Source organism: Caloenas nicobarica, chromosome 1, assembly GCF_036013445.1.
Source record: "Caloenas nicobarica isolate bCalNic1 chromosome 1, bCalNic1.hap1, whole genome shotgun sequence".
NCBI classification, from domain to species: domain Eukaryota; kingdom Metazoa; phylum Chordata; class Aves; order Columbiformes; family Columbidae; genus Caloenas; species Caloenas nicobarica.
In genome coordinates, this window is record NC_088245.1 from 96,127,530 (window position 1) to 96,153,743 (window position 26,214).

General features: G+C 40.8%; 1 protein-coding gene across 1 annotated transcript in view; it reads right to left on the reverse strand.

Moving 5' to 3' along the window:
* The window catches only part of GABRB3 (gamma-aminobutyric acid type A receptor subunit beta3), a 113,505-nt gene extending 87,746 nt beyond the window's left edge, over nucleotides 1-25,759 (reverse strand). The window contains exons 1-3 of the mRNA XM_065637816.1: nucleotides 25,680-25,759; nucleotides 25,420-25,511; nucleotides 25,182-25,249 (exon numbers count right to left, since the gene is read on the reverse strand). Coding sequence (XP_065493888.1) covers nucleotides 25,182-25,249; nucleotides 25,420-25,511; nucleotides 25,680-25,759 — 240 coding nt within the window. The remainder of the gene's footprint in view (nucleotides 1-25,181; nucleotides 25,250-25,419; nucleotides 25,512-25,679) is intronic.
* Nucleotides 25,760-26,214: the final 455 nt, after the last annotated feature.

Here is a 26,214-nt window from a genome sequence, read left to right on the forward strand (position 1 = left end):
AGGGAATACTGACAGCGTCGACCTAGAGCACACACGATGTTTCTTTTAGTTTTTCCTTCCCTTCGCAGCTGGCAGTCTCTCTTTGAAGTGGGTACACGGGGCAGTGCTGTTAGCATGAGGGGAAAGGGATTAAAAGACCAAGGCTGGCTGCAGCATCCCACAGCCTGGGGTACATGGCACTGGTCCCCCAAGGGCAAATCCTGAGGGAAGGCTCTGGGGAGGGAGCATCCTTCATCGAGCATCCTTCATTGCTGCCCTCATGCTGCTCACACCACCGGAGCCACCAGCTCTTTCCGCAATTTTTCAAATGCATCAGCTGGGAGACTTAAGCAATCTCGATTCGATTTAATCTAGTGGCTCTGGAGGACACTGAGTATTCCAAGCTCTATCTAATTTCTGGTGGAAGAAGTAGATTTAGCACTGAAGGAAGAATGGGGGCTGGGGGGGTACTATGTTTGGTTTTGGTTTTCAGTTTTGTATTTGTTTTTTTTTTCCCCCGGTTCTTAATTTCTCTGCTGCTTCTTCAAACAATAAAAATAGCAACATAAATAGCTTCTGTTCACAAAAGGTGAAGCTGCCTTTGCTCACACTTCCACTCAAGAAGATAATAAAAACATTTAAACCAAAATGAAGAATTCTACTCAGAAATCATCCACACTTGTAACAGATGACAACGTAGGGATTAGGAATTTGTGACTACTATCAAGGTAGGTTCCCCACATTGAATAAATAATTTTTAATTAACAGAGCAGAAAACCTACGCAGTCTCCAGAGGCTCTTCAGGTTGTTCTGGGAGTTTGGAAGTCACTCACAGCTTATTTAAAGGGTTTTTCCTCCAGTGGCCGCTCTGCTGCACTACAATATGCATTACATGTCACTGCAGTAAAGGAACTTGTAACAAACTTCATTGACCCTAGCATTAGAAATTTATGATAAGCCCTCAAAGTACAAAAGAACACTTAAAATAACTGACAGAAGGTTAGAATCACTATGATTTTCATCAGAGTCTGCAGTAAAAACAATGAAAAAGTATACCTTACAGTTTTAATCTCAACGTGTTAATAAGTACAAGTCTACAGCTGGTTTTGAAAACTTTAAATATAGTAGCGAAATTGCAGGACAGAAAGGAAGGAGTAACTTTCTTTCAGTGTCACTTCTCTACATTTTACTTGCAGTCATCCTATTTATTAATAAAAAATACTCAGCAACTCTGGTAAAATGAAATACATATAAAAATAAACACTTTTTTTATCCTCTAATCTTATCCAAATAAATACTCGGAAAAAAATGCTCACAGTGGGAATGGAAGCAGGAGTTAGTTTTACTAGCACTACAGGTCTGAAAGAAGGATATTCTTTAAAACAGTATTTTTTAATGTGCAGGAACAAAAAACACTGTTGAGTGAAATAATGCAACATTTAGTGTTGGTTTATCGTACTTACTCCTCTTTGTGAACACAGAACTATTTATGATTTTACCTTTCTAAAACGTTAACTGGATTTGCAGAAGGCTGAGTGCAACATAGGACTGTACCCTGGAGGCAAATGCCTACCTTACAAGGAGAAGCAGTTCAGACACTACAAAAATGCATATGAGCTGTTCAAGCAGAAACACCATCTGAACAAAAAGCAAAATGTCATTTTGAAAAATTCAGTGACAACAGGCCAGGACACATTTATGTAAAATGTTCGAAGTATTTCTTTGTTTATTTCTAAAATGGTGAGAGATCTTAAAGGAAAATAAAATGAGAATTCAGGTGACTAATGTTCTATTAAGCAATCAACAAGGTATAAATAATTATGAGCTTGTCTATGCACTATTACATGAATAATTTTAACATTTATTTTACCCTAACGTGCACACAGTACTGGTAGTCTAATGCATTGGTTAAGATACAGTCAAAATTATAAGGAATAATTTTTTTATGTCAATGTATTCTTAGTAGCCACTACAGAGACATTTTTGAAGTTGGGATTTTTGCCTGCCTATTTTATTTTATTCCTCTATGAAATGATTCCAAAATCAACACATTTCTAAAATATTGATCATAAGATGTGTTTTGAAGTTGTAGTTCCAGTCAATTTAAACAGATTATTTTCCCCATATATATAAGCAATGCCACCCTGACACTATATTATTTCACATGCAAAGGAAGAAAATGCAACACTTGCCCAAAAGAACAACCTGAACAAAAACTGGGCATTCTGCAGAGGGGTGGTTAATTAGATCTGTAACTTTGTTCTACTTCAACAAATCTAAACTGAACTAGTGAAAAGTAGTGTATTAAAAAAACATCTTATTTTCATACAGGACATGATATACAGCATCTCAAAAAAAACCAAACCAAACCAAACAACCTAATTCCCAAGTGATATAAGAAGTCACAGTATCACTACCTCCAGCAGTGAGGTATTGTGGATAGAGGCACTCATGTTGGGTCACAGGATGATTTCGGTGAAGAAACGAGTTTGTCAGCTGCATCAGGTGCATGCCAGAGGAAGCAGGGCAGTGTCTGAGATGCATGACATGTGCCCACACCAAAAAGAGGAAAAAAAAACTTTCTGCAGCAATTCAGGAGGTTCGGGCAAGGTGACAGGTCATTGCTTGCTACAAGCAGCCTCACTGGAAGACAGCACTGAAAATGCCACAGCTTCAAGAGGCTTTCAGTTTCAATTGGAATATTTACTTTCCTCCTCGCTATAATTCACTACTATATATAGCCATATATGTTACTTAGTATATAAAATATATGCTTTCTGTGATGGTTAACATGTAAAAAAACCTTAATAAATATAACACAAAAATAAATGGGCAAATCTCTATCTTAGAGTAATTTCTACAGCTGACTTGCTGCTCCCGTAGCAATCACTCTAATGCAATGACATGCTCTTTACAAATGCCAGATCCCTGCATGCATCTGGAGCTACTTTCCTGAGTTTGGACTGTAAGCCTGACAGCAGGATCTCGAGAAGTACAAAATTATCCCAGTATGGCCCCAGTAATAGGTGTATGCTGAGAGTTTCTGTGATTTTTGTGATACCCATGGCCTTACCTAGGAATTAATGGCCCCGTCTAAGCATGTAGCAGTTAATGACTTTTACAGTCCCAGTGTAGAAAAACACACATAGTCAGGCTCCGCTTCAGTTCAACCACCTTACTATGTGTTTAAGGATACACGGTTATATCTGTACACACACCGCTGGATGGTATAACCAGTCCTAACGCTACATCTCTCATCTTAGACTTCATCAGTAGAAAAGATATTAACATCCCTTTGCATCTGCCCCCATCTGGAGTGAGAAGGACTCAATATTTACCCACGCATTCTTCATCTACTCAATCAGCTAACTTAACAGAGCAAATAATACTCTAAAATCAGTAGACCTTTGTTGAGTGGATGTAACTTTACAAAGGATCATAAAGGTCTGCCCGCTATGAATATACCCTGTCTTTTGAGATTAGCCAGTCAGAATTGATTATAACTATAAATCCTTAGAGAAATACTTAATAGGTATGTAATGTTTCCTTCTCTGAAAATATCTGATACAACTGGATCCTACTGTGAAGGACTAAACTGTTCCACGGAAGCCTCTTTGGGAAACAAGTTAACAAATATTAGGTTGGTGCAACAGGAACTGTGGCTTTCGCATTGTTGAAATTTGCCATTTGACATTGGATCACATTCTTAAATAAATGTGGTTATGTTATACATCATTTTAATGCGCTTTTCTTGCTTTATGTTTTTTTATTAATGACTTATTACTTGGTGTTTATTTTATATTTATTTTAGACTATGGAAATTATGTTAGACAAAGAGCAAATCTGAGCGATTTTCTTATTCAAGTTCAAAATGGGTTGCAAAGCAGCAAAGTCAACTCGCAACATCAACAATGCATTTGGTCCAGGAACTGCTAACAAATGTACAGTGCAGTGGTGGTTCAAGAAGTTTCAAAAAGGAGACGAGAGCCTTGAAGATGAGGAGCATAGCGGCCAGCCATTGGAAGCTGACAATGACCAATTGAGAGCAATCATTGAGGCTGATCCTCTTACAACTACACGAGAAGTTGCTGAAGAACTCAAGCTAGACCATTCTATGGTCGTTCGGCATTTGAAGCAAATTGGAAAGGTGAAAAAGCTTGATAAGTGGGTGCCTCATGAGCTGACCAAAAATTTTAAAAATTGTCATTTTGAAGTGTCGTCTTCTCTTATTCTATGCAACAAAAACAAACCATACCTCGATTGGATTGTGACGTGCAACGAAAAGAGGATTGTATACAACAACTGGCGATGACCAGCTCAGCGGTTGGACTGAGAAGAACCTCCAAAACACTTCCCAAAGCCAAACTTGCACCAAAAAAAGGTCATGGTTGCTGTTTGGTGGTCTGCTGCCGGTCTGATCTGCTGTAGCTTTCTGAATCCCAGCAAAACCATTCCACCTGAGAAAAATGCTCAGCAAATCAATGAGATGCACCAAAAACTGCAACGCCTGCAGTTGGCACTGGTCAACAGAAAGGGCCCAATTCTTCTCAACGACAATGCCTGACAGCACATCACACAACCAACGCTTGAAAAGTTGAACTAATTGGGCTACGAAGTTTTGCATCATTTGCCATATTCACCTGACCTTTCGCCAACCAACTACCACTCCCTCAAGCATCTCGACAACTTTTGCAGGGAAAATGGCTCCACAACCAGCAGGATGCAGAAAATGCTTTCCAAGAGTTTGTCAAATCCTGAAGCACAGATTTTTATGCTACGAACTTATTTCTCATTGGCAAAACTGTGTTGATTGTAATGGTTCCTATTTTGACTAATAAAGATGTATTTGAGCCTAGTTATAATGATTTAAAATTCATGGTCCAAAACTGCAATTACTTTTGCACGAATCTAATAAATCGGTCAATAAATAAATAAACAAATAAATTACTAAGCATATCTATGTAATAAATTTATTTCAAACACAGATTCGCTAGAGTGACACAGAATATAGTGACAAAGCAAAGGTGTTATCGTTATATGCTAAAACACTGGTGTTACCTGTGCTGTCTAACATAACAGTGAGAGTAAGAACTCGAAAGCTCAGGCTTCAATACACTTCTGTATTCCTGGAGTTAGCTCTGCCACTGCTACTATATGGTACTAAGTAAATACAGGCTATCCTAAGTCTTTACTTTCCCACTTGTACTGAAGAGATTAAGATGTCAGTTTTTGCAACACATGCATTTTTCCTTTGTTAGGAGTGTGCATCACCCTAATGAGTAGATTCCAATAGCACTGTAGTTGCTTCCACATTGCTAAAAAGTATTATGGTATCAAAATCATGCTTTGTCTGCCAGACTAAATTGATTTTGACAAACTGTCATTTAGAAAAAAACAACTGTTTGAAAGAAATCAATGTTTTATTGCAATATTTCAGTAAATATTTCAGTATAGTTTCATGTTAAATTAGCCCTACATTGAAAAATAAATCAGCGCTATGATAAAAACCATTTTGACTGCTCATAATAAATAATTTAAAAATCTGTTCTATTGAAAATATTTCAATTTGAAGATTTCATTGATTCTAGGCCTAAGAAACATGTAAATAATAAAATTGCCAATAAATGGACAGTTGGGTTCCCACACAGCTCAGTTAATGGCAAGCATCTGGAAAGTGGCCTCAGCAGAAGACTTCACAAGATAGTAACTCTAATACTTAGTGTTCTCTTCCCCTACACTCCAGACTTCTTTTCGAAGATTTCTACAGGGGTTCTTCACACTCTGCAAGAATAAGAGCTCTAATTCCTTGAAAGGCACCTTGTGCCTATTGTCTGCCTATCTGAACGCAGCAGGAATCCACACTGGAGGCTGACAAGTTATGGCAGAGGCAGAGAACGTGTAGGCAATTGTGGCTTCTCTTGCACCATCTGCACATTCTGCCAAAGAGCATTGGAAGACCCACTAGAGAAGAATTTGAGCAGTTCACAACACCACAAAAAACTGGGAAAAATATTGTGAGGATCAGCTTCTCCCTTTGTCTGTCGCCTCCCTGTTCTCCTCTTGCTCTTCAGCATACCTGAGGCAACAATGATTGACTTATCTGGAAAACTCCATACCATTTCCAGGGTAGATAAAAGTGAAGAAGATGCTGAGGCGAAGAACATGAGGAAGTACTTACTGAGAAGTTAGGACTGTGTGTTGGTGAAAGGTCTGTGTGTGTAGTGGGAGCCATGGATTATGTCTAATCTGAGACATCTGGGAACTAACTCATCATTGACTCCTGAATAAGGGTGCATGTCTCCAGGCACCATACCTCAAGAATGCCCTGGCCACAGGATAAATATCCTGTCCTCCACCATTTTATGATGACAAATAAAAATTATATTGCCTGTTTCAAGAGATGCAATACTTAATCCTCATCTCTATTCGATTTTCTGTCTTAGGTTTAATGGTGACTTACTTCTGAAGCTTTATCTTTTGGGGAAGGGAGGAGTAATGAGTTCTTGAAAGAATTCCTGTTCTGCATTAAAAAATACAGATTTTAATGGTTTTCAAAATGTATTACAGTTTCTTTTAAAAAAAAGTTCATTGAAGTCATCAGAAACCCTCATCTCAGGGATTACACACTCCTATCCCTTATACTGTAGAACTCAGTATTTTAGGTGAAAGGAGCTTGAGAAAAAGTAATCTCAGACATAAATTACTCCATAACTGAATACCCAAAGACATTCAGATTTTCTCTTCCTGAATTCCCAATAACATAATTCAAACATTATTTCAGAAATGCTTTAGAGGCCTAGTGCAATTTAAAGCAAATGAAGTCCTGCTTTGAGATTTCAGGACTGGAAACGCTGGACACAATGATCCTTGTGGGTCCCTTCCATCTCAGGACATGCTGTGATTCTATGAAAAATCCGGAAAATTAGGGGAGAGTTTACAGTTTTCCCCTTTACAATTGCACAGACACACAGTGCTTTATACCGTTTGTACACCGACGTCTAATAGCATTCAGAGCAAACAGTTTTTAAAGTAAACAACTTCCAGAAATCTGCATGAGTGCATCAGAGGTAGATTTCGCTGCGATGTCAGTGATTAACACTGGACAGCTCTGGGTGTTTAACGAATGCAATGAACAACAATGATGACACGGGTTATAACAATATGTTGCAAAAAGTACGATTTACAAGGAAAAATGTGGTCAAAAACTACACATACAGATATCTTTTAACTAGGTGCATATTAGCTAAATAAGTGCAATAATTTAATATCCCTTAGATTAAGCATTAAGAAACCAACTGCAACCACAGATATTCCTAAACTGAAAATCATGGAGGCTGGCAGATTTTTCCAGAGGAGTCTCACTTTTTTATGCTATTCATTAAATACCTGATACTAGCCTCAGTCAGAGAGATATGATAGTGGGCTAAGAGACATTTGGTATGAGCTGATATAGCAATTCTTACACCTGTTACCACTGCTTCTCAAAAGCAATAGAGAAATGAGAATAAAGATGAAGATATGACTTCACAACTAGTTGCTAATTAAGTGATGAATAAATAACACATCAGATGGGGATGTGCTTCAGTGTCCCAAAATGAAATGATAATTCATTCTAAAAACGGGAGTCAGTATGGTTTTGAGTTATCTATATTAGCACTGTAGTTCAAATTGGGAACGTGCTTTTGAAGCGAATCTGCCAACTGTTCTCCCTTACTATACCTTGTCTCATGCCGCAAAGCTGTCCAGGAGCATGTCAACTTTACTCCTTTCAGATGGGCTCAAACCAGAGGTGCTCTTCATTAGCACACCTAGAGCCCCAACTATAAATTGTTATGCAGCCCCACTGCACCAAACCAGAACCACTTCTACAAAGCAAACTCCCAGCAGAAGCATTTAATGTAGACACTGGACACTCAGCTGCATTCTGCAGACCTGCACCTACTGGCCTGCACAGGACTAGCCTTTGTCACCAAAACCTGGACCAGATCTTGGGAAAGCAGAGTCTGTCACCCATCTGCTGAAGGATGTATGACATGAGTCCTCTCTTGTCTGTGGCCCCACATCATAGGACTATTTAACTCCTTTAGATGGAACTTCGAGAGCTATCAACGAAAAGCAATTTCCACGGTTATTTCAAACGCCTGGTTAACACGACATTCTGGTAATCAGTCCCCTTACAGACCTACAGTATTGTACCTGGGTTATGTAAACTATCAATCCCATGTCCACATCTCACTTGTCAGGCTCTTCACTAGAGAAGAGACACATTTGGGCAGACTCAGACCCTCTGGAGCCCATGAGCAGCTTGAAGGTCAGCCTGCAGAGCACGCAGGTATGTCTGATCAGCTCAGTGTGGAGAAGGCATTTTTTAATGGAAATCTTACAGATTGCTGCTATAAATAGAGATGTCAGTCGGTTTCATTCTCCACTGACATGTTTCCAAAATAGACAGTTTCCCACTTCTGTTAACATAAAGCCTGCAAAATAATTCTACATAGCATAAAAAAAAAAAATTCCTGGTTTGATCCATACATATAAAACAAATTTTTATCTGTGTTAATTTTATTGACATTTCTCCCTCATATCTCACGCATACTGAACATCAAATATTTCTTTGGAGTGGTACCAGGGAAAGTGGAAGGGAAGTTTGCAGCACAGAAAGGCTGTAAGGGTGCTAAGGATGGAAAGAACAGGGTGATGCATTCACACAGCTGGCCATCACATCCAGCAGGGACAACCCACCAGTGCAGCATCAGCTATAGGTCTGAGGCTTGTGGACTCTGGACTCATGCATTTCCTTCAGAAAAAAAAAAAAAATCTGGGAAAGCTAAACTGCAAACATCCCTGGAGTCTTTTGTCATGGAAAACTGGGGAATTTTCACCAGCTCTGAATTCCTGCTGAGAATTCAACTTTGTTTAAAAGTTCAACAGGTATGGCTTAGTGAGGATGTTTAATAAAGCTCAATGCAGTATAGCCAGGACCATCTGAAACAAAAAAAAAAGCTAAATTTATTAGGCCTATGGGTCACCATATAAATTTTTCAAAGACACTCTATGGCTATGTCTCTACTAGTGAATTAAACATGACTAGAATATTAAACATATACTCTGGCACTGAGGCCATGTGACAAGAACATCTTGAGTCCTTAATATCAGACCTTCTCACCCTCCAAAGATGGGTGGCTATTGCCTTGCTGGGTACCAGAAGTGTCTCTGGCCCATGAGGACTCCTGAGCAGCACCTGGGAAGCCTCTGAGGGACCACCAGCCAGCAGGGGCCAAAACCGCCCCACGAAGCACTCCAAGAATTTATTGGTAACGTTGGCTGGACTTCCAGTACTCAGGAACATTTTCTAAAGCTGTCATGAAATAGCCTATTGGCAGTGGTGTCTGTGTATGTGTCCTCACTGCCTCTTTTGTGGAAGTTGAGAGAAGGAGCCAAGAGTCATGGTGACATGACAGAAGAAACACAAGCACAAACACACACACACACATGCATGTCAAGGAAATTCAGTTCCTAGGGATATTTCTTTGTGGTCTGGTAGTAACTGTTGAACTGTAAGTCTTTAATAATTTCTTTGGGATGTACATTAACTCTAAATGACACGGAGCCCCTGGAGATTATTGAATAATTAATAAAACATTTTTTCTCCCCTTTTATCAGTGTCTAATGTTCTAGTATGTTCTAGTAGGTTTATTCCCATGAAGGGAAACCCCAAAAAAAGTGGTGTTGGACCTGCTGGCAGATAACAGACACTGAATAAAACAAAACTTTTTATTCAGTTTCTGTATTTTTCACTGGAAGTTTTGCTTTAAAAGTACTAAGGCAACAGTGTTTTGAAAATGTACTGATTGGATCTCCATCAGGTAGAGCTTACAGTCAGAATAGTGTAAGAGAAAAATGGGAAAAGTTGCCTTAAATCACCTTCTTGTTCCTCTGATCTCAAAGTGGCCAGACTGAGCCAGATCCCAGCAGGAACTGCAGCAGAGCAAGGACCACAGAAATACAATGCTGCCAAATCATCTAAGTGTCAAACAGACTGCATTGCACACAAATTCTGCCTTCGGCTCATCCTGACAAGCTTCTCTCCATATCCCACCTAGATGGAAAGGGAGTATTAGCTCCAGGAAGGTATTTCCAACAATGTTTTTCTTCCCTTCTGCCTGAAGGGAATCCTCAACTTCTTATTTACTCTCTTGCATTGAGATGACAACCAACAGCTAGACTCCAGAAAAGGATCTGGCCACTTCCTAGACCTCTGGATTAAAAAAGCCTCTTTTCATACATAAAACTTACGGTTCAACACTAGACAATATACCAGCATAAATCTTGACTGGCATTACAGTTGGTGGCCACTAAAGAGAACACTTGATTAACAACAACAAAGATAAACTGGTGAATGATTAAAGCAAAAGAGCAAGTTTTAGAAGCACATTAGCATTTGAGAACTCCAGCCAATATTATTGCAAAGCTAAGGAGTAAATTACATTGTTCACATCTGTATGAATATGTTGAACTGAGTACCAGCTGCCATTCTGCTACATGTTTTGTTGTTCTTATAAACCATGGGAGGGCAGAACGAGACCTAAAATTCATACAGATCATGGGATGATGAACAGAGTTAACTTTGAAAGAAGTTTTTTCAAAGAAATGAAGATTCAAAGTATTTTCAGAATTTAGTCTTGCAATTACATATAATTCTTTTTCTGCTCTTCACACACTCGCCAATAGTCACAATGCTGTGGTCCTAGTGTTTCAGGAAATAGAGACAGGATGGAACATGCGGCCACTTCTCCCCTCCAAAGGACCTAAAAAGTCAAGCTATGATACCTAACTGCTTAAAAATTCCAGTCTTGGAATGAAGATCTGCGTGTCTGTAGCTTTTGTGCCACCCTGTGAAGACGCAATGGGATAAGCTGATGGTCAGGATATCGGCATCAGCACTGGATTGCTGTGTTTCTGTCAGTCTGTGTGACAGCCAACAGAAAATCGGCCAAAACCCCTTCTCTTTGACACCACTGAAATGGCACCACTGCGTGTAATAGCAAAATTTGACACTGTATTTTCCCTGGATAGGAAAGTGTGTTCTTCAGAAGTCTGATATGACATAATATTCTAAAATAGTCTCCTCTGAAGCTTTTTAGTCAATCAATAAAATACATATCTTGGAGGAATATTGAATACATGGTTTTGATCACACAGAGACTACAGCTCCTTCTGAGTAACTGCCTACTTACCAATGTTCTTTGTGAAAAACAATAAACATACCCTGTCCCCGATGAGCAATGATAACCAAATAAAATCAAACTTCCCTTCTACTACAATCTTACAGTAATGTAAAAATTGAACAATTCCCCCCATGCCTTACTTCCCAGTGTTCTCTGATTCCATTAGAAAAAGTCACAGTTTACAGTATGGCTCACTACAGCAAAAGTAAAGGTAGAAATAAATTGGAGGATTTTTGGCAAAGGTCTCATCCCTCAAGTCTTCTCATGTTTTGACCCTTCGTATATTTCTTTATATGGCACAAATGTCCATGATTCAAGTCAAAATAAATAAACAAATAAGACATAGCATAACAGTATAATGAAAAAAAGGCACTTTCTGTTTTCAGATAAATTAACATGCCTGTACTGACAGCCATGCCACACTAGTAGAAAAGGAGACACGGAAAAGGATTTGAAGCTGAGCACTGAGTGATGAGGCAGGGCAGCCAGCTGTAAGCAAGGGTGTCTTGAGGAATACAAAAAAAGCCTAAGTGGCAGTGGGTTAGTTGTGTTGCGAAAAGTGATGAAAAAATATCACACTTCTGACAAAAAAGATGACTGGACAGTAATAGAGATGAAGATTCAGCAAGGGACAACAGGGAGAAAATGGAAATATGCTGGTAGTCTCAGTAGAAGCTGGGACAAAATTTGGTTACAGTAATAGACGACCACAATTCAATGACAGATTGAGAAGTAACCCTGACACTTTCATCCTTTGATTGCCTTCATCAACATTACATCTAGTCAATTATTCACACCCATTACTTCCATATATCTCGAGATTTATCACTCATCTTTGAAAGGCAGTATTTCATTTTATGTCCTCTAGAAGCAATTAACTAAATCCATCTTGTGAATCTTCAGCATTGTTACTGCATTATTGCTGTGTTTTAATCAAATTCCTCAGAAGTCATCTGCCATTAAATATAGATTCATCATAACATTTTATTTCAGGTTTGCTTTGATTTTGTTATCATGAAGGAGGTCACAAAACATATCAATGTAAAAAGAGACATAGGGGATTCAACAATGCTACACATGGTGGGGTGCAGGTAACATTCAGTATTGCTCTGTAAATCTTATAATCAAACAGCATAGTGTTGCAAAGAATTTCAGAGCTCATTTATTACCTTGCTATGCAGTAGCAAGCATCGGCTACACTGAAGCTCAGAAGGATTAGCTAATTGCGTGCCAGAAAATAGCAAGCTACATTTGTATTTAGCTTAATTCGCAAGTGTTTTCAGGGAGAGGGAGGGATCCGGTTTTCCCACAATAGATTTTTTTTTTGGTAGACTGCACACCTTAAGAAAAGGACTAGAAAAATAACATTCAGAAAATGCAGCCTCCTGCTTCAGAGCACAATAGATGTTGATAATCAAGAGTCAAGATGGAAGAGAAAGTAAAATTGCAAAAGATTCATACAGGAGTCTCATGAGATTTGGCCACCTTCTTCATCTATTAAAAAAAATCATTCAGGGACTTTTAGAGAAAAGAAGTAACAAATGACTACGGTTTCTCACTTAAAGACAGCTGTTCAGTGAGCACCAGCACTCAAATTAAAAGTGGAATAATTCCTTTTTTCAGTTAAACCATTTTGCACATATAGAAGTCTTTGTGCCAGCAGGCTACTAAATGTCATTACACGTGTCTCTGTGGGTAAATTAGAGGAATATAAAGCAAGATTATAAATGAGATCTTTTTAGAGGTGACTAATGAAGGAAAGGGATGATACCACGAGTGCTAAAGCTAGATTATTTCTTGAGGAAGGCTAAGCAAAAGGGATCTTCTTCAGATATTGAAAGTTTGTTTTGTTTTTAATGTAAAGATAAATAAATACTTCACTAATGGGTAACAAGATCACCTCATGGAAACTCCTGGCTTCCTTTTCCAAATCACAGCATCAGCATCCAATTCAAAAGGCACCTCACACCACATAAATGGGTATGCCAGGAAAGACATACAGTATCAACCTTGATGCAGTACTTTACAATCAGGTTAATAATACATGAGCATATGACTAAAGTGGGTCTACTGGAAAGGTAAGCTGATCAACTATCCTAAATGCATTTTCTAATTCACTGCCTATCTTTTTCTTCCTCCTTTTTTTTTTTCCCCTGTCCATTTAAGCGGGGGGAGGTTTATAAAAAGAATTGTAGGCAGATAATCAAAATTTTTAAAATAGCATATCTATTCCACAGCTAGTTCAACCATTTTTTCTGGAAAAATAAATGGAAGAAATGCCAAAGGAGACACCATTTTTTGATTAAAAGAAAATGAAATCTTTCCTCCTTAAAACTGATTTCTCCTAAACACCTCTTGTTCATCATGCAAACACACAGGTACTGCTAACTATAATACTTCTCTTCACATTCCATAATCTCTTACTGCATTCTCTGTCACACGAGGTAAAGGTGAAGCCCAGTCCATTTCATCTAGGCAATCAACTTCTAGCTATATTCTAGGTGCCTAATGAAGGCTGCATAGGGGACTCTGTTACTTTCTTTAGTTTGTTGTCATGAAGAGAGGTAAGTACTCTGGAAATCCTCCACAGAAAGACCATTATCTACCTAAACTGAGGTGAACAACATCTCCATCTGGATTTAAATGCATGTTAACTGCCCGGTGTAGCTGGCTTGGATGCCACCTCAAGCTCTTTCTTCTCTTAATCGGTAGCTGTCACTCATCTACCAGAGTTTTTTGCTCTGTGATGTAGCGCAACATGCAGCTTTTGAACTGTGTGGGAAGTCACTGTCAAGGGGTATGAAGACAAGCAAGACCAAGAGAAACAAGTTTGCGACAGCAGTTTCCTAATGTGCAGAGAATATTTGTCCACCAGTGTTCCCTAGAAAACACATTCTCAATGAGAAACAAAGAGCTCTGACAGCAGGGCAGAGCCAAGAGGACGTGCAGGTGTCATTCACTTCACCTACGTCCAGAATCATGACAGACGGGCATTTGGCTCAAGTCATGCTCCCTGTACAGAGAATGGAAAGAAACAAGCTCTCTACAATGAGTTATCTTATAATACAGTTACTGCCAGTCAGAGGGGATGTATCACCCTCTGGAGAGTCACAGCTCTTCCACTAGAAAGGGGGAATCCATAACTTGACATAGATGCAACGAATTGTGCTTTTTGGATATATCTAGCCCAGCAAATAAAGTGAGCCGGGGAGTTTTCTGCTCCAAAGGACAATGGCGTGGCATAGCACAGCATGTTTCTATCCAGACTAATTTATTTCACAGCACAAGTAGTCGTATTCAAGCTGCCTACTGGGAATGGACCTGGCATGTGCTAACCCACTAGAGAGCACCCAAGCTTCACTTGGGAAAATGCTGGCCAAATCCATGCCAACAATTAACATACGATGGGTGCATGCCTGAGCTCAGGCACCATGCTCAAGCACAGAAATCTTGATATTCTACAGATGATCAGGAGTGTCACAAGTCTTAAATCCAGCAGATCCATACTCCCTGGGGTCCTTTTGGAAACAAAATGAAGGGTCATATCTATTCTGCAACTCCTACAAACATTTTCCTATGCAAAGTTCCAGCTGGATTGGGAGACATTTTTGTCATCAAAATAGAAAGTCTATTTTACATGATTGGAAAATGCTTAGAAAGGCCAAGTGTTGTTATCTGAATAGTCTAGGAAGTCAGAAGCTAAAGCGGATCACTGCGGGTACACACAAGTACAGACACGTCATTGTGTTACATTACAAAAAAAAGGCCTAAGTTCATCTTCTATATCTTTAATGAGTAACAAGACTTACTGCATTGCTCAGTACTCCTACCTTGAGTTTGTGTGTTTTAAAATTCAGAATTTAAATGCATTTTTGTATTGTCTTTTATCTTCAACTTTAAAATTTCAGTGCTTTTTAAAAGGCACAGTGGCATCAGAAACCACCACGAAAAATAGCTAAAATAGCTATCTGCTTACAATATAATGTGATTAAGTAGAAAAATGGTTTCCACTGGCTTACATTTTAGCATTCTCAGTCTAGCAGATTCAATTTCTTCCTCTTCCAGACTGATTTCCCCACTGAAAAATGTGAGAGGGGCTCAGCTTCCCCTGCACAGCCAAGCTGAGCTTCTGGAAGGGGAAGCCCTCAGCTCTTTGATTCTGCACCAGCCCAGTCCCAGAGTGGAAGGCCCTGCCCAACCGACCTCATGTGGCGTGTGAACGGGATTACACCTCACCATTTGATGTCATAACTAAGTAATGAGCTCATGTGCTAAGCCTATGATGAATAAGCAACCACCTGAATGGGAGGTGTTAAAATACCCCTTCTGTGATCAGGAAATAGCCATGTGGGACACAAGGGAATGAAGCTCTTCCTTTCAAGCAACTGTAGGGTTAACAGACCAGCAGATTATGATAGTGGGGCTATCTTACATCTCAGTTAAAAGTGCAAGGGATGAGCTATTTTTAATCACATGGATTTGAGCTTGCTTTTAAAGGTGATATTCTCTGTCCTACATGTGTTTTGATTCAGGACTCACACAAAGTCTACCTGAAAAATCCTCCATAGCTTAAACTGTATGCAGAATTTTACATGTATTAACCTGCTAGGCGATATTACTTAGTGCTGCTAAACATCAACTCTGTACCAGTTCAGCCGTCTTCTACTTACCTTTGAAAATGTATGTTAAGGAGGAATAACAGGCAGAATTCATCCCAACATTAACTAAAAACTGAGCATCTGTCCTATGACAGTCGACTCCTCTCATTGTCTCCTCCACCCCATTACCCTGTTAGCACTTCTAGACAGGCACTTCTGGAGGGCCAGTCGTCCTTACTGTCTTGAAACACTGTCTTAGAACAAAAAATATCATCTTACGGAAGCGCTTCTCTCTGCTAAAAGGAGCTCTGATCCAGCTCTGGCTGGACGCTGGTCATACGCTGGATAACCTATTTAAAGCTTGTGGAACAAGTTGTGTTCAAGGACCTAACTGCCACTGATACAACCACCCTGTACTGAGCTCTGTGTTGACATAACTTCACAGCTTCCAGAAAAGGCACCAGCTGCACCAGAGGTACCTCTGGCATCTCTGCAGAGTGCTGTATTGTGCCATGGAGACATACCCACGAACTAATGAAAATTCGACATTCATATTAGTATAAAGAAAAAAGTCATTAACTGCTATTGAACTGCCAATTATCCAGTGTAACTGCAGACCTCCCAGCACAGCTGTTTTACCTTCCCTCTCTGCTGTATGCAATATTACATTCATATTGCAGGTTACATTATCACAGCAACCTGTAACTGGCTCCTAACTGCTGAGAGAACAAATTATTTTGCCAAAATTACTGGTTCAAATCCATAATTGTGAAAAATGAATTAGACATGCCTAGACTTGGGGATTTCTTCCTTGCAAGCTCTGTAGTTGTAAGGAACTGTGAAATTCAATTAGAAATATTAAATGAACTCTCCTTTTGAAATGATTCTTCTTCCAGCTACTTTTTTTTACTGTGTCACAGGGGAGAAAAAAGCAAGTTTGTCCTGGATAAGCTAAAACCCCTAATGGTAACAAAATATTACTCAACTTTTTCCACTGGAAGTTTTTATTATCCTTCAGTATTGATGGATTGCGCTTGATAGTACCCAAGTTTAAATTCTTTATATAACCAAATCTTTATTAAAATGAAAATTGTGGGGAGAAGTGTATCGTTACTAAATTACCCTAATGCTCCAGTGACACTTGAATGAAAAGTACTCTTAGAGTCTTGAGACTGAGGAGGCCTCAAATTACAAATCATGGGAGGTTGCAGAAGTACACCACGGAAGTACGAACACGTATTTGTTTTATTTTTCCCTAAACGTCCACCACCACTACCCAGTACCAGAGTCAGGACACTTGGCTGGTTGGACCTTTAGTCAGATGTGTCATGGATGTTCCTGTGTTTATGTGTTGTCTTCTGCCAAGCATGAGATTGTCTGCCATGCCTTTAGTAAATCACTACGCTTTCTGTATGACTACAGACATTGAATTATCTGAATAAGCACTCAGTGCATGGATAAAAATAGTGATATAAACAACATCTTTTCCTTTCTCTCTTTTGTCTTCAAAGGAATGGGAAAAATTACTAGGCATAGAGTAGATATAAATCCATAAAGTTTCTGTGAATTTTCTACTTGTGTATAGCTTACATGAGTGTACTTCTTCATTACTTGGGCATGATGAAAGGCTGTCAACACAAGTAAAAATTTACTCATGGTTACATGCACTGAAGTCCTGACTTTGTACTTTACAACTCATTTTTTTATGACCAGTATATTTGAAAGGACATACATGTTACTCTTGTTGCAGTCAATGCAAAGACACCAAGAACACAATAGAGATACATACACAACATTGGTAACTAATAACATCTCAGATGGCATGGCATATATATATGCTGCTGGCATATATTACAAACAATCTATGGGAGACTCCTGACCTGCAGCATCAGCACGAGATCAGCAGGGGCATCTGAAACCACACCATGACACGCTTGTGTGTACAACTCAGGGGAGTACTGACAGAAACACTAATTAAACCAGAGCATAGATTCACAGAAAAACTGCTGGAAAAGATCTCAAAGCATTGGCTAGCCCAGCTTCCCCAGAGGCAAGAACAACACCACCAAGAGTCTCTTCTTGAAAACCTGCAACAAAGGAGATACTACAACAAATGTAGTTAGCTGAAAACTAATCTGAAATCAATTAATTAATTTCTTCAGGTCTTACTTCAAGTGGTTCTAAAGAGCAGCTCATCATCCTTCTCTCATCATCAGCTACCTACATACTGGGAAATTTATGTCCTCTCTCAATCCTATTTTTCAGTGCTAAACAAACCCATTTACTTCAACACAGCCACATATACCCTGTTTTCTAACTGTTTTAATTAGAAACATTTGTTTCCCTTCCTTACATTTCCTGTTCAATTCCATCTCCCCACAAACCAGCGCAAAAACACTGGACACAGCATTCTTGCTCAGGCTTCACTAACGGTGGCCAGAGAAAACCCTGTGTTTCGTAAATGACGCTTCTAGTCATGTACCCAAGAGCAAGGTGTGTCTTTTTTCAATTGCATTGCACTTGTGACTTCAACTTTTTCATTTGCTTTATCTTCTGGTCCAGTAAAACCTCCATGTCCTTTTTTTCTGCACTGCTGCTTAGCCAATTCTTTCTAAGTACTGGATTCTTCCTTCTCACAAAATGTAGTACTTTGTGCTTGCCTCTTCTTTATCTATGGCCATTCTTCTAATTCATAAACATCATTTCAAATTCCCCTTTTTTCCCCTGAAATACTTGCAATTATTCCAGATTGATGTCATCACAGATTGTATCTATTTCATCATCCAAGTCAGGATGATTCAACACTGGCAGCTGGATTTAGGCTTTTAAAAGCCTATTGCCACCTCCAAGCAACATCAACAACCTCACTGTGTCTGCATAAGCAGGTACTTCTTCCCCTTCACAACAGCGGCTTTCCTGCACAAATAAGCAGAAGTCTGTCATGAGTTTCCTTGGCCAAACAGGTGTCATTCTCCTATCACACCATCTGCCACAAGCACTTCTCTCTCTGTCAACAGGAACTATGAAACATGTCAGGAGTGGAGAGACAGAGTGAGGTAGGCTCTGGGAGTTAACAGGTACTGTCCTGAGGAAGAAAATTGGATGGCACCAAGACCTTGAATCCTGTGTTCAGTTTTGGGCCTCTCACTACAAGAAAGACATTGAGGTGCTGGAGAGAGTGCAGAGAAGGGCAACAAAGCTGGTGAGGGGTCTGGAGCACAAGTCTGATGAGGAGTGGCTGAGGGAGCTGGGGCTGTTCAGCCTGGAGAAAAGGAGGCTGAGGGGAGACCTGATCGCTGTCTGCAACTACCTGAAAGGAGGTTGTAGCATGGAGGGGGTTGGTCTCTTCTCCTAAGTAACAAGTGACAGGACAAGAGGAAATGGCCTCAAGTTGTGCCAGGGGAGGTTTAGGTTGGATACTAGGAAAAATTTCTTCACAGAATGGGTTGTCAGGCATTGGAACAGGCTGCCCGGGGAAGTGGTTGAGTCACCATCCCTGGAGGTATTTAAAAGATCCATAGATGAGGTTCTTAGGGGCATGGTTTAGTGCCAATATTGGACTCGATGATCTTGAGGGTCTTTTCCAACCAAAGTGATTCTATAATATGATTCTATGAGTCTAAGAGAGATGATTCGAAGGAAGGATGCTCTTCTTTCCAGTTGGCAACTGGAGGGCAAGTAACCTGCCAAGACAGTCCTCCAGGAGCAGTACCCGTAGCTGCTGTCTCCTGGTGGATGGCTCCTGGCTCGTCACCAGCACAGCAATACCACTCTTTACCGGGCCATGCTGGCCTCAGGAGATGCCTCCCTGCTTGGGCAGTATTTCTCTCTTCTTCCTTTTTTTCTCCTATATTATCTATCAAAAACATACATATATATATAAAAGTTATTTATAGGGTCTATCTGACATATCTACTTAGTATGGTGCACTAGTCTCCCTAGGTACATTAAATTATATAAAAGCAAAAATCATTATATAAAGTTATATATTCTATTTGATACTCTCACAATTTGCGATCAAGTTATAAGCACTGCATACATGAATCTTCTATCTAGAAAACTTGTTTGCAATCAGAATGATTATGTAATCAACTCTATTAGTACAACTCATTTAAATTCTCCATCTGAATCTTCAAAGCAAATTATGTCACAATTCAGTTATGATTTCCTGCATGAGGTAACTTCGAGATTCTGTCTGGAAAGTATTTAGAAAATAGCTGTTTATGGCAGGAAATATAAAGCTTATTTGTTATAAGAAATATAGATCACATTTCACCATGCCTAGCTGCAGCCACACAAAGACTAACCAAGTTGCTGTGGCTCTCTCCATAGACACTTAGGAAAAATGGACACTACCCAGAAAGACGACTCTTTCCATCCTAAAAAAAAGCCTCACACAGATGTCTAAGATACCTATTACAAATCAGTGCTTCCTCCTGATTCCAGAGTGAGCGTGGAAGATGAGCTTTGGCTGGACACGGAGGGAACTACTCACCTAAACAAGGGTGTCTGGTGCTATTTTGGATGCCCTGGATTATGTAGGACACCTGCATACAGCTGGCAGGTACAGCACATGATCTGTCAGAATCCCCTGCCTTTCTGCAGGGCATCTCGAGTCCAAATGGGATGCCTTGAGGCACCTAAAATATCTAAGAAGCACTACTCCCTAAGCAGCCACATTCTGTTCAAGATCCCCATTAACTATGATCATAGAGTTTAGCAACCCAGCATACATTTAGACATCTAATTGCATACATCTCAGTTTACATGAACTGAATCCCAACTCATTTTTTGACATTTAAAGTAAGACATGACAAATCCCATCAACAGAAGTATGAAGGTTCTGCACCTTCAGTACTTCAGGTGAAGTATGAATTAATTCACCTAAAAATAATTATTTATGCATCCCTATGAAAGTAGACAATATTTGCCTTCAGTGAGTAAGAACTTCAGTTGACCTTAAAGCAGAAACTAACACAGTTTCTCAGAAAGATATTGAAATTGCTTTCAAAATTAGCAAGTATCCAATGAAGCCCATATATGTACTTGCAATTTTATAGTGGAACATATGTAAAAATAAGAAATTACAGTGTTAGCATAGAACAGATTACAACTTTTTCAGAAACAACAACTCAAAAGTTTTATGGTCTGACTTTATGTCAAATTAATTTTCTGAGTACAGTATTCCTAAAACAGCAGGATGACTATTTAGCCAGTGATGCCTCCTGGGTTTTGCTGGTTTAATTTAATTGAAATTAGAGCCTTTGAAAAACCCGGGATGAACAGCTATGAAGTCCCCTCTATACACAAAAAGAATGCAGACAGTACTTTAGAGAGCAGTAGTGCAAGTTTCCTTTCTTACAGGAGATCATACTATTCTCTGCAAAACATTCTAAGGAGAAAGGTTCATTTTTGCACTTATCTCCTTGTTTTCTCTATACACTCTATAGCTTTACCTCCCATAAACTATAAAACACATCCTAAAATGATGGTAAAATGAAAGCACAGCACCTTAGTCTTCCAGCTATAACGATGAGTTTAAAGAGGGGGGTATTTGGAGACTCAATGTACTGATTATTTAACTTTCTAAGGATAAAAAAGCTACAGGAGTAATTGGATGCTTAAAAATTATATGCTCAAAACTAACCCATTTGATTCACAGACCAAATGTTGAACAAGAATCAGACTATAAAAATATACTGGATACTGTCTGACTGGAACCAAGTTGGCAGACTAGCAAAAAGCACAAGAACTATTTATTTTTCTATTCACATCATTTAAGCAAAACATACCTCTAAACCACAGAAAGTACAGAACATGATCAACCCAAATCATGCAAAATGAAAAATTATAAAGCTAAATTATTAGAATCTGACAAAAGTAATATTCCATACTCTTTATTTGTAAAACTACTTACAGTATTTTCTCAGTAATATGTCTGTTATTATTGATCAGCATTTTGTTTGGAGATGTACATTACTGTACATTTTACAAGCATTTACAGCAGTCTTAAATGCAATTACTGGAGGTATGCACAAAAATAGGTAGGTGGTTAAGTACCCAATTACAGGTATAATTCATGAAATAGGCAAATAATAATGGGAAAGCATGCACAGGTAAAGCAAGGAAATAAAGCACATATGGAGATATACATACATATGCATATACATAAGTGCACAGGTCATCAACAGACCACAGCCCTTCCTTGAACAATTAACTTCTTACATTCAACTTCATTAGTTCATTCTTGCTACCATATATAGGACTCAAAGTATAAATATCAAGGCATATTATTTTTACTTCATAAATGTTTAGTATTTTCAGTACAATGTAAATAGTATAGCAGAGTAACGATTTCAATAATGCTACTAAATATTTTCAAGATGTTATGAGATCAAACAGAAACTGCTTATTTAAGACTTCTCAGTAAAACAATTTGATGCTGTGCAGTACTGATACTTGCATCAGTCCTCCTGATCCAGCTTAGCGTTTGAGTGTTAAAAGTAAAGAAAAATGTTAACTGTGTCATGTAATCTGAGGAAGATGCACATTACTATTCAATCAGTCTATTCTAAAAAATAGCTACAGGTAGCCTGGATGTATGAAGGGCAAAAGATTTTTAATAATGTTCAACAGAAAGAACAAAAATACACAAATAAATTTTTTAAATGTTCGAAAGCCAAATGAATAACTAGTAACTGAAGACTCATAAAGGAATATATTATACATAAGCCTACAGTTTGATTAAGAATACAAAAGAGTATGATACAAGCTGTAATTCTTGTTACAAAAAATTGTCATCGTATCACTGAAAGCTACATTACAGGCTGCCTAGAAGGCAGTATAATAAAACTTGCTGTAATAACTTTTTATTTATATTCATAAAATTGAAGAATGTTAATTCTCTGATTATTTTATTTTTAATACAGAGATGAATTTTAACAAGCTAATTTATAAAAGGTTACACCAATGTCTAGATTTAAATCGAAGGAATTAATGTCCATACTACCACAGTTCATAGAAAGAAATTCTTGTAAGACATTTCAATAGCTGATGAGGCTAAAGGTCAATGCTCACAATATCTGCTAAATGAAAGAATATGTCAAAGATTAAAAGCATAGCTGGTAACCACTATGAAGTTCAACAGCAATACCTCAGGTCTTCAAACTAACTGTGACTTTTTTTTCCCCTCCAAATTGCTATCTTGCAACACTTCAGTAATCTTGAAAAGCTCTTTCTGTTCATCCTTATTCATTGCTTCTTGATATTTACTCAATAATCTTTGCAGATCAGTATAAAGTTACCTAAAAAAAGTGGAAGTAATCAGCTCAGGCAGTACTTGAATATAGCTGTGTTTGGTCAAAGAAGACATCTTTTAAAGGGAGAAAAAACAAGCTCAGCTGAAAGTCCAGTTGCAGTTAAGGTGTTTACCAATCAGAAGTCCATTTTTGCCTGAAGTAAATTAATCTAGTTTTTGTAACAACAGTACTTTAGCAACTCCATTCAGAAACACGTATTTGTTTCTGTTTTAAGACCTGTATTGATATTTTTCATGCTTTGCATTGCCCCATGAGAGGGCATAGAAAAAACCTCTTCACTTCTTTAGAGCTCTGGCAACTAATGGGAAACAGTGGGCACTGACTTGTGGGGCAGCTAGAAACTAAAGTAATTGTCATGCTGGCTCACTGCAAGAAATGGAGGGCACCCATCTTCTTGAGGAGCTCCTGTCTTACTCAAGATCTAATTACCCAGTCTAGAAGCACAACAAACAGTGTAATTACTTACTTTTCCCTATATCCCTGCTACAGTGGGTTAGACAAGTTGTTATTTAAACCTAACAGGCTTTCCCAGAGCTGGGAAAAAGAAAGAAACAAAAAAAGGCCACAAAAAGCACCATCTATCCTCTCATTTTCTTTCCAGTCTCCACTTGCCTTTCTCTGATATTTATTGCCTATGTGGCACTTCACATACACAAAGTGTTATGTATTAATTTAATGCATAATGTAGTGCTTCCCTAAGTCTGGAGCACAGCCAAAGGTGTGGAAGGTGGCAGTGGGGATAGTGAAGTCAGACTTTCCAATTACTCTTCAAAGACTTGGCTTCCATTTATTTGAGAAGCAATCCGACAGGTACAGAAAAGCCTGTGGAATATATGAGGTGTCTCTGCAGCTGCCTGAATTTGCAGAAAGCCTAAAATAAACTCTTGTAAGTAGGAATTATCTCATTTGTTCTTCCTGAATGATTAGAAAGGCAGATGCTAGTGGTACTTTTAACTGCAAACAGGTAACTGTATCTCTGTTAAAACTATTTTTAAAAGATCAGAAGCAGAGCAAAAAGTTTCTATCTCAGTATTTTGGGTACACCGGGAGAAAGAAGGAAGGGGCAGGATTAATGACAACGCACAGATCATGTATAAAGCCAAGCTATGTTAGCTTGTAACACTGCAACAGTGCATCAAAGGAGGGCTAGCACCTATGTTAGTGTCATATTTACTAGAAGAGAGCTCAGCTTCCAAACATACAGATTACTATGTTTAATGCCATAAAAGTAACCACAGCATTGCAGAGTAGGCTGGTCTTTTAACCTCAGGTTTGCAAAAAGAAAAATCTGAGAGATAGCAGGAGCAAGTAATCTGCTCAGCAACATGAAAAATCCACCTCAGATTTCGGATGAGAAACAGCAATCCTACCTTCCAACCCCGAACCACCAAACTGCACAGAGCTGGGGGCTGAACCGCAGAAACACACTAAACACCTGCCTTTTCCTCAGCGAAAACTGACAGCCCCGGAACAGCATCACTTCGCGAAACAAAATCACAATTCCTCCAAAGCCCATACGCAATCGCGCCTGCTCTGGTTGCTCAACAATAATTAACACACTCGCACATGTCTGAGTTTATCCACCGACAAGCTGGGTTGGTTTTTTTTTTTTGCCCCTGAACCAGCCGCGGCCCTCCGCCACCGGCCCGGGAACCCCCTGGACCGCCGCCGCCAGCCCGCTCCGTTCCGCTCCGCATCCCGCCGGCTGCGAGGCCGCGGCAGGTGCCGGTGGCCCGGCGGAGCCCCAGCGAGCTCCGGCCGGACGGGGGGACATGGAAAAGGAGGGGGTGGGCAGGCGAGCCGGTGGCCCCGGGCTCGGCTGGGCCACGCACACCCGCGGAGGCGGCCGCCGGCAGCAAGAGGGGAGAGGAGGGAAGGGGGAAAGCGCGTCTCCAGGGAAATAAAGTTTTCCGGCGCAGAGATCAGCGCTCGCCGCCCCGCTCAGATCGGCCGCCGCTCGCCCGAGCAGCAGCGACTTCGTGCGAAGGGGAGGAACGGGGGACGGGCGGCCGTGACCCGCCGGGCGGCAGCCACCCCCCCCAGCCCCCGCTACTCACCATGTTGACTTCGGAAACCATGTCGATGCTGGCGATGTCGATGTTCATCCCCACGCAGACGGGCGGACCTGCGGGCAGAGGAGACCGTTACCCGCCGCCGCTCCGCGACCTGGCGGCGAGAGGGGCCGCGGCAGCGGGGCCGCGGGAGCCGGCTCCGCCGTGCGGGAGCGGCGGCAGCCCCGCGGAGAGCGGGGCTGGGGGGGCGCTCCAGGCGGCGAGCCCGGCCAGGGCGACTCACCTCCGAAATCCGGCCGTAGGCGGATGTCGTAGCCCTTCAACAATTTATCCACAGTTTCTTTCACGAAGGACATGTTGCCGGGGTCGTTCACACTGTGGGGGCGAGAGAGATGGGGGAGTGTCGGGCGGGGGAGGCAGAGGATGGGGTGCGGGGGACCGGGGGCGACAGCGGGAAGAGAAGGTGGGGGAGCGCATCAGCTTGTTCTCCTGGAGAAACGCACCCCGTGCCGCCCCGCCGTGCCGGGGCACGCTGGCTCCTACCTCTGGGCGCAGCAGACCACGGCCACGAGGACGGGAGCAGAGAAGATGCCGAAGATCCTGCCTCCCAAAAAGCCCCACATCCCTCCGCTGCGCGCTCCCCCCGCGCAGCAGCAGCAGCCGCCGCCGCCGCGATCCGGCTGCCCCGGCTACAGCTGAGGAAGAGGCGGAGGCGACAGTCCACGTTCTCTCCCCCCCGCCCTCCCCCCCAGTTAAAAAAAAAAAAAAAAAAAAATCGCCCAACACCGCTGCCCGGCCCGCGGGAGTCACCCGCGCACTCGGCTGCGCCCACCCCGCGGCCGGACGCCGCCGAGCCCCGGAGGAAGCCGCCCTCCGCCGGAGCTCGGCCGCCTGCCTCCCCTCCGCCCGCCGTCCTCACACGCCGCCTCCCGCCCCGCCGCCTTCCCGCCACCCGGGAGGGGAGGGAGGGAGGGAGGGAGGGGGAAAGGAAGGCGCCGCCGTCCCTCCCGGCGGAGAACCCGACGAGCGGCGCCGCGGGAGCGGGGCTCTCCGGGGCCGGCAGCAGGGGGCGGTGGCA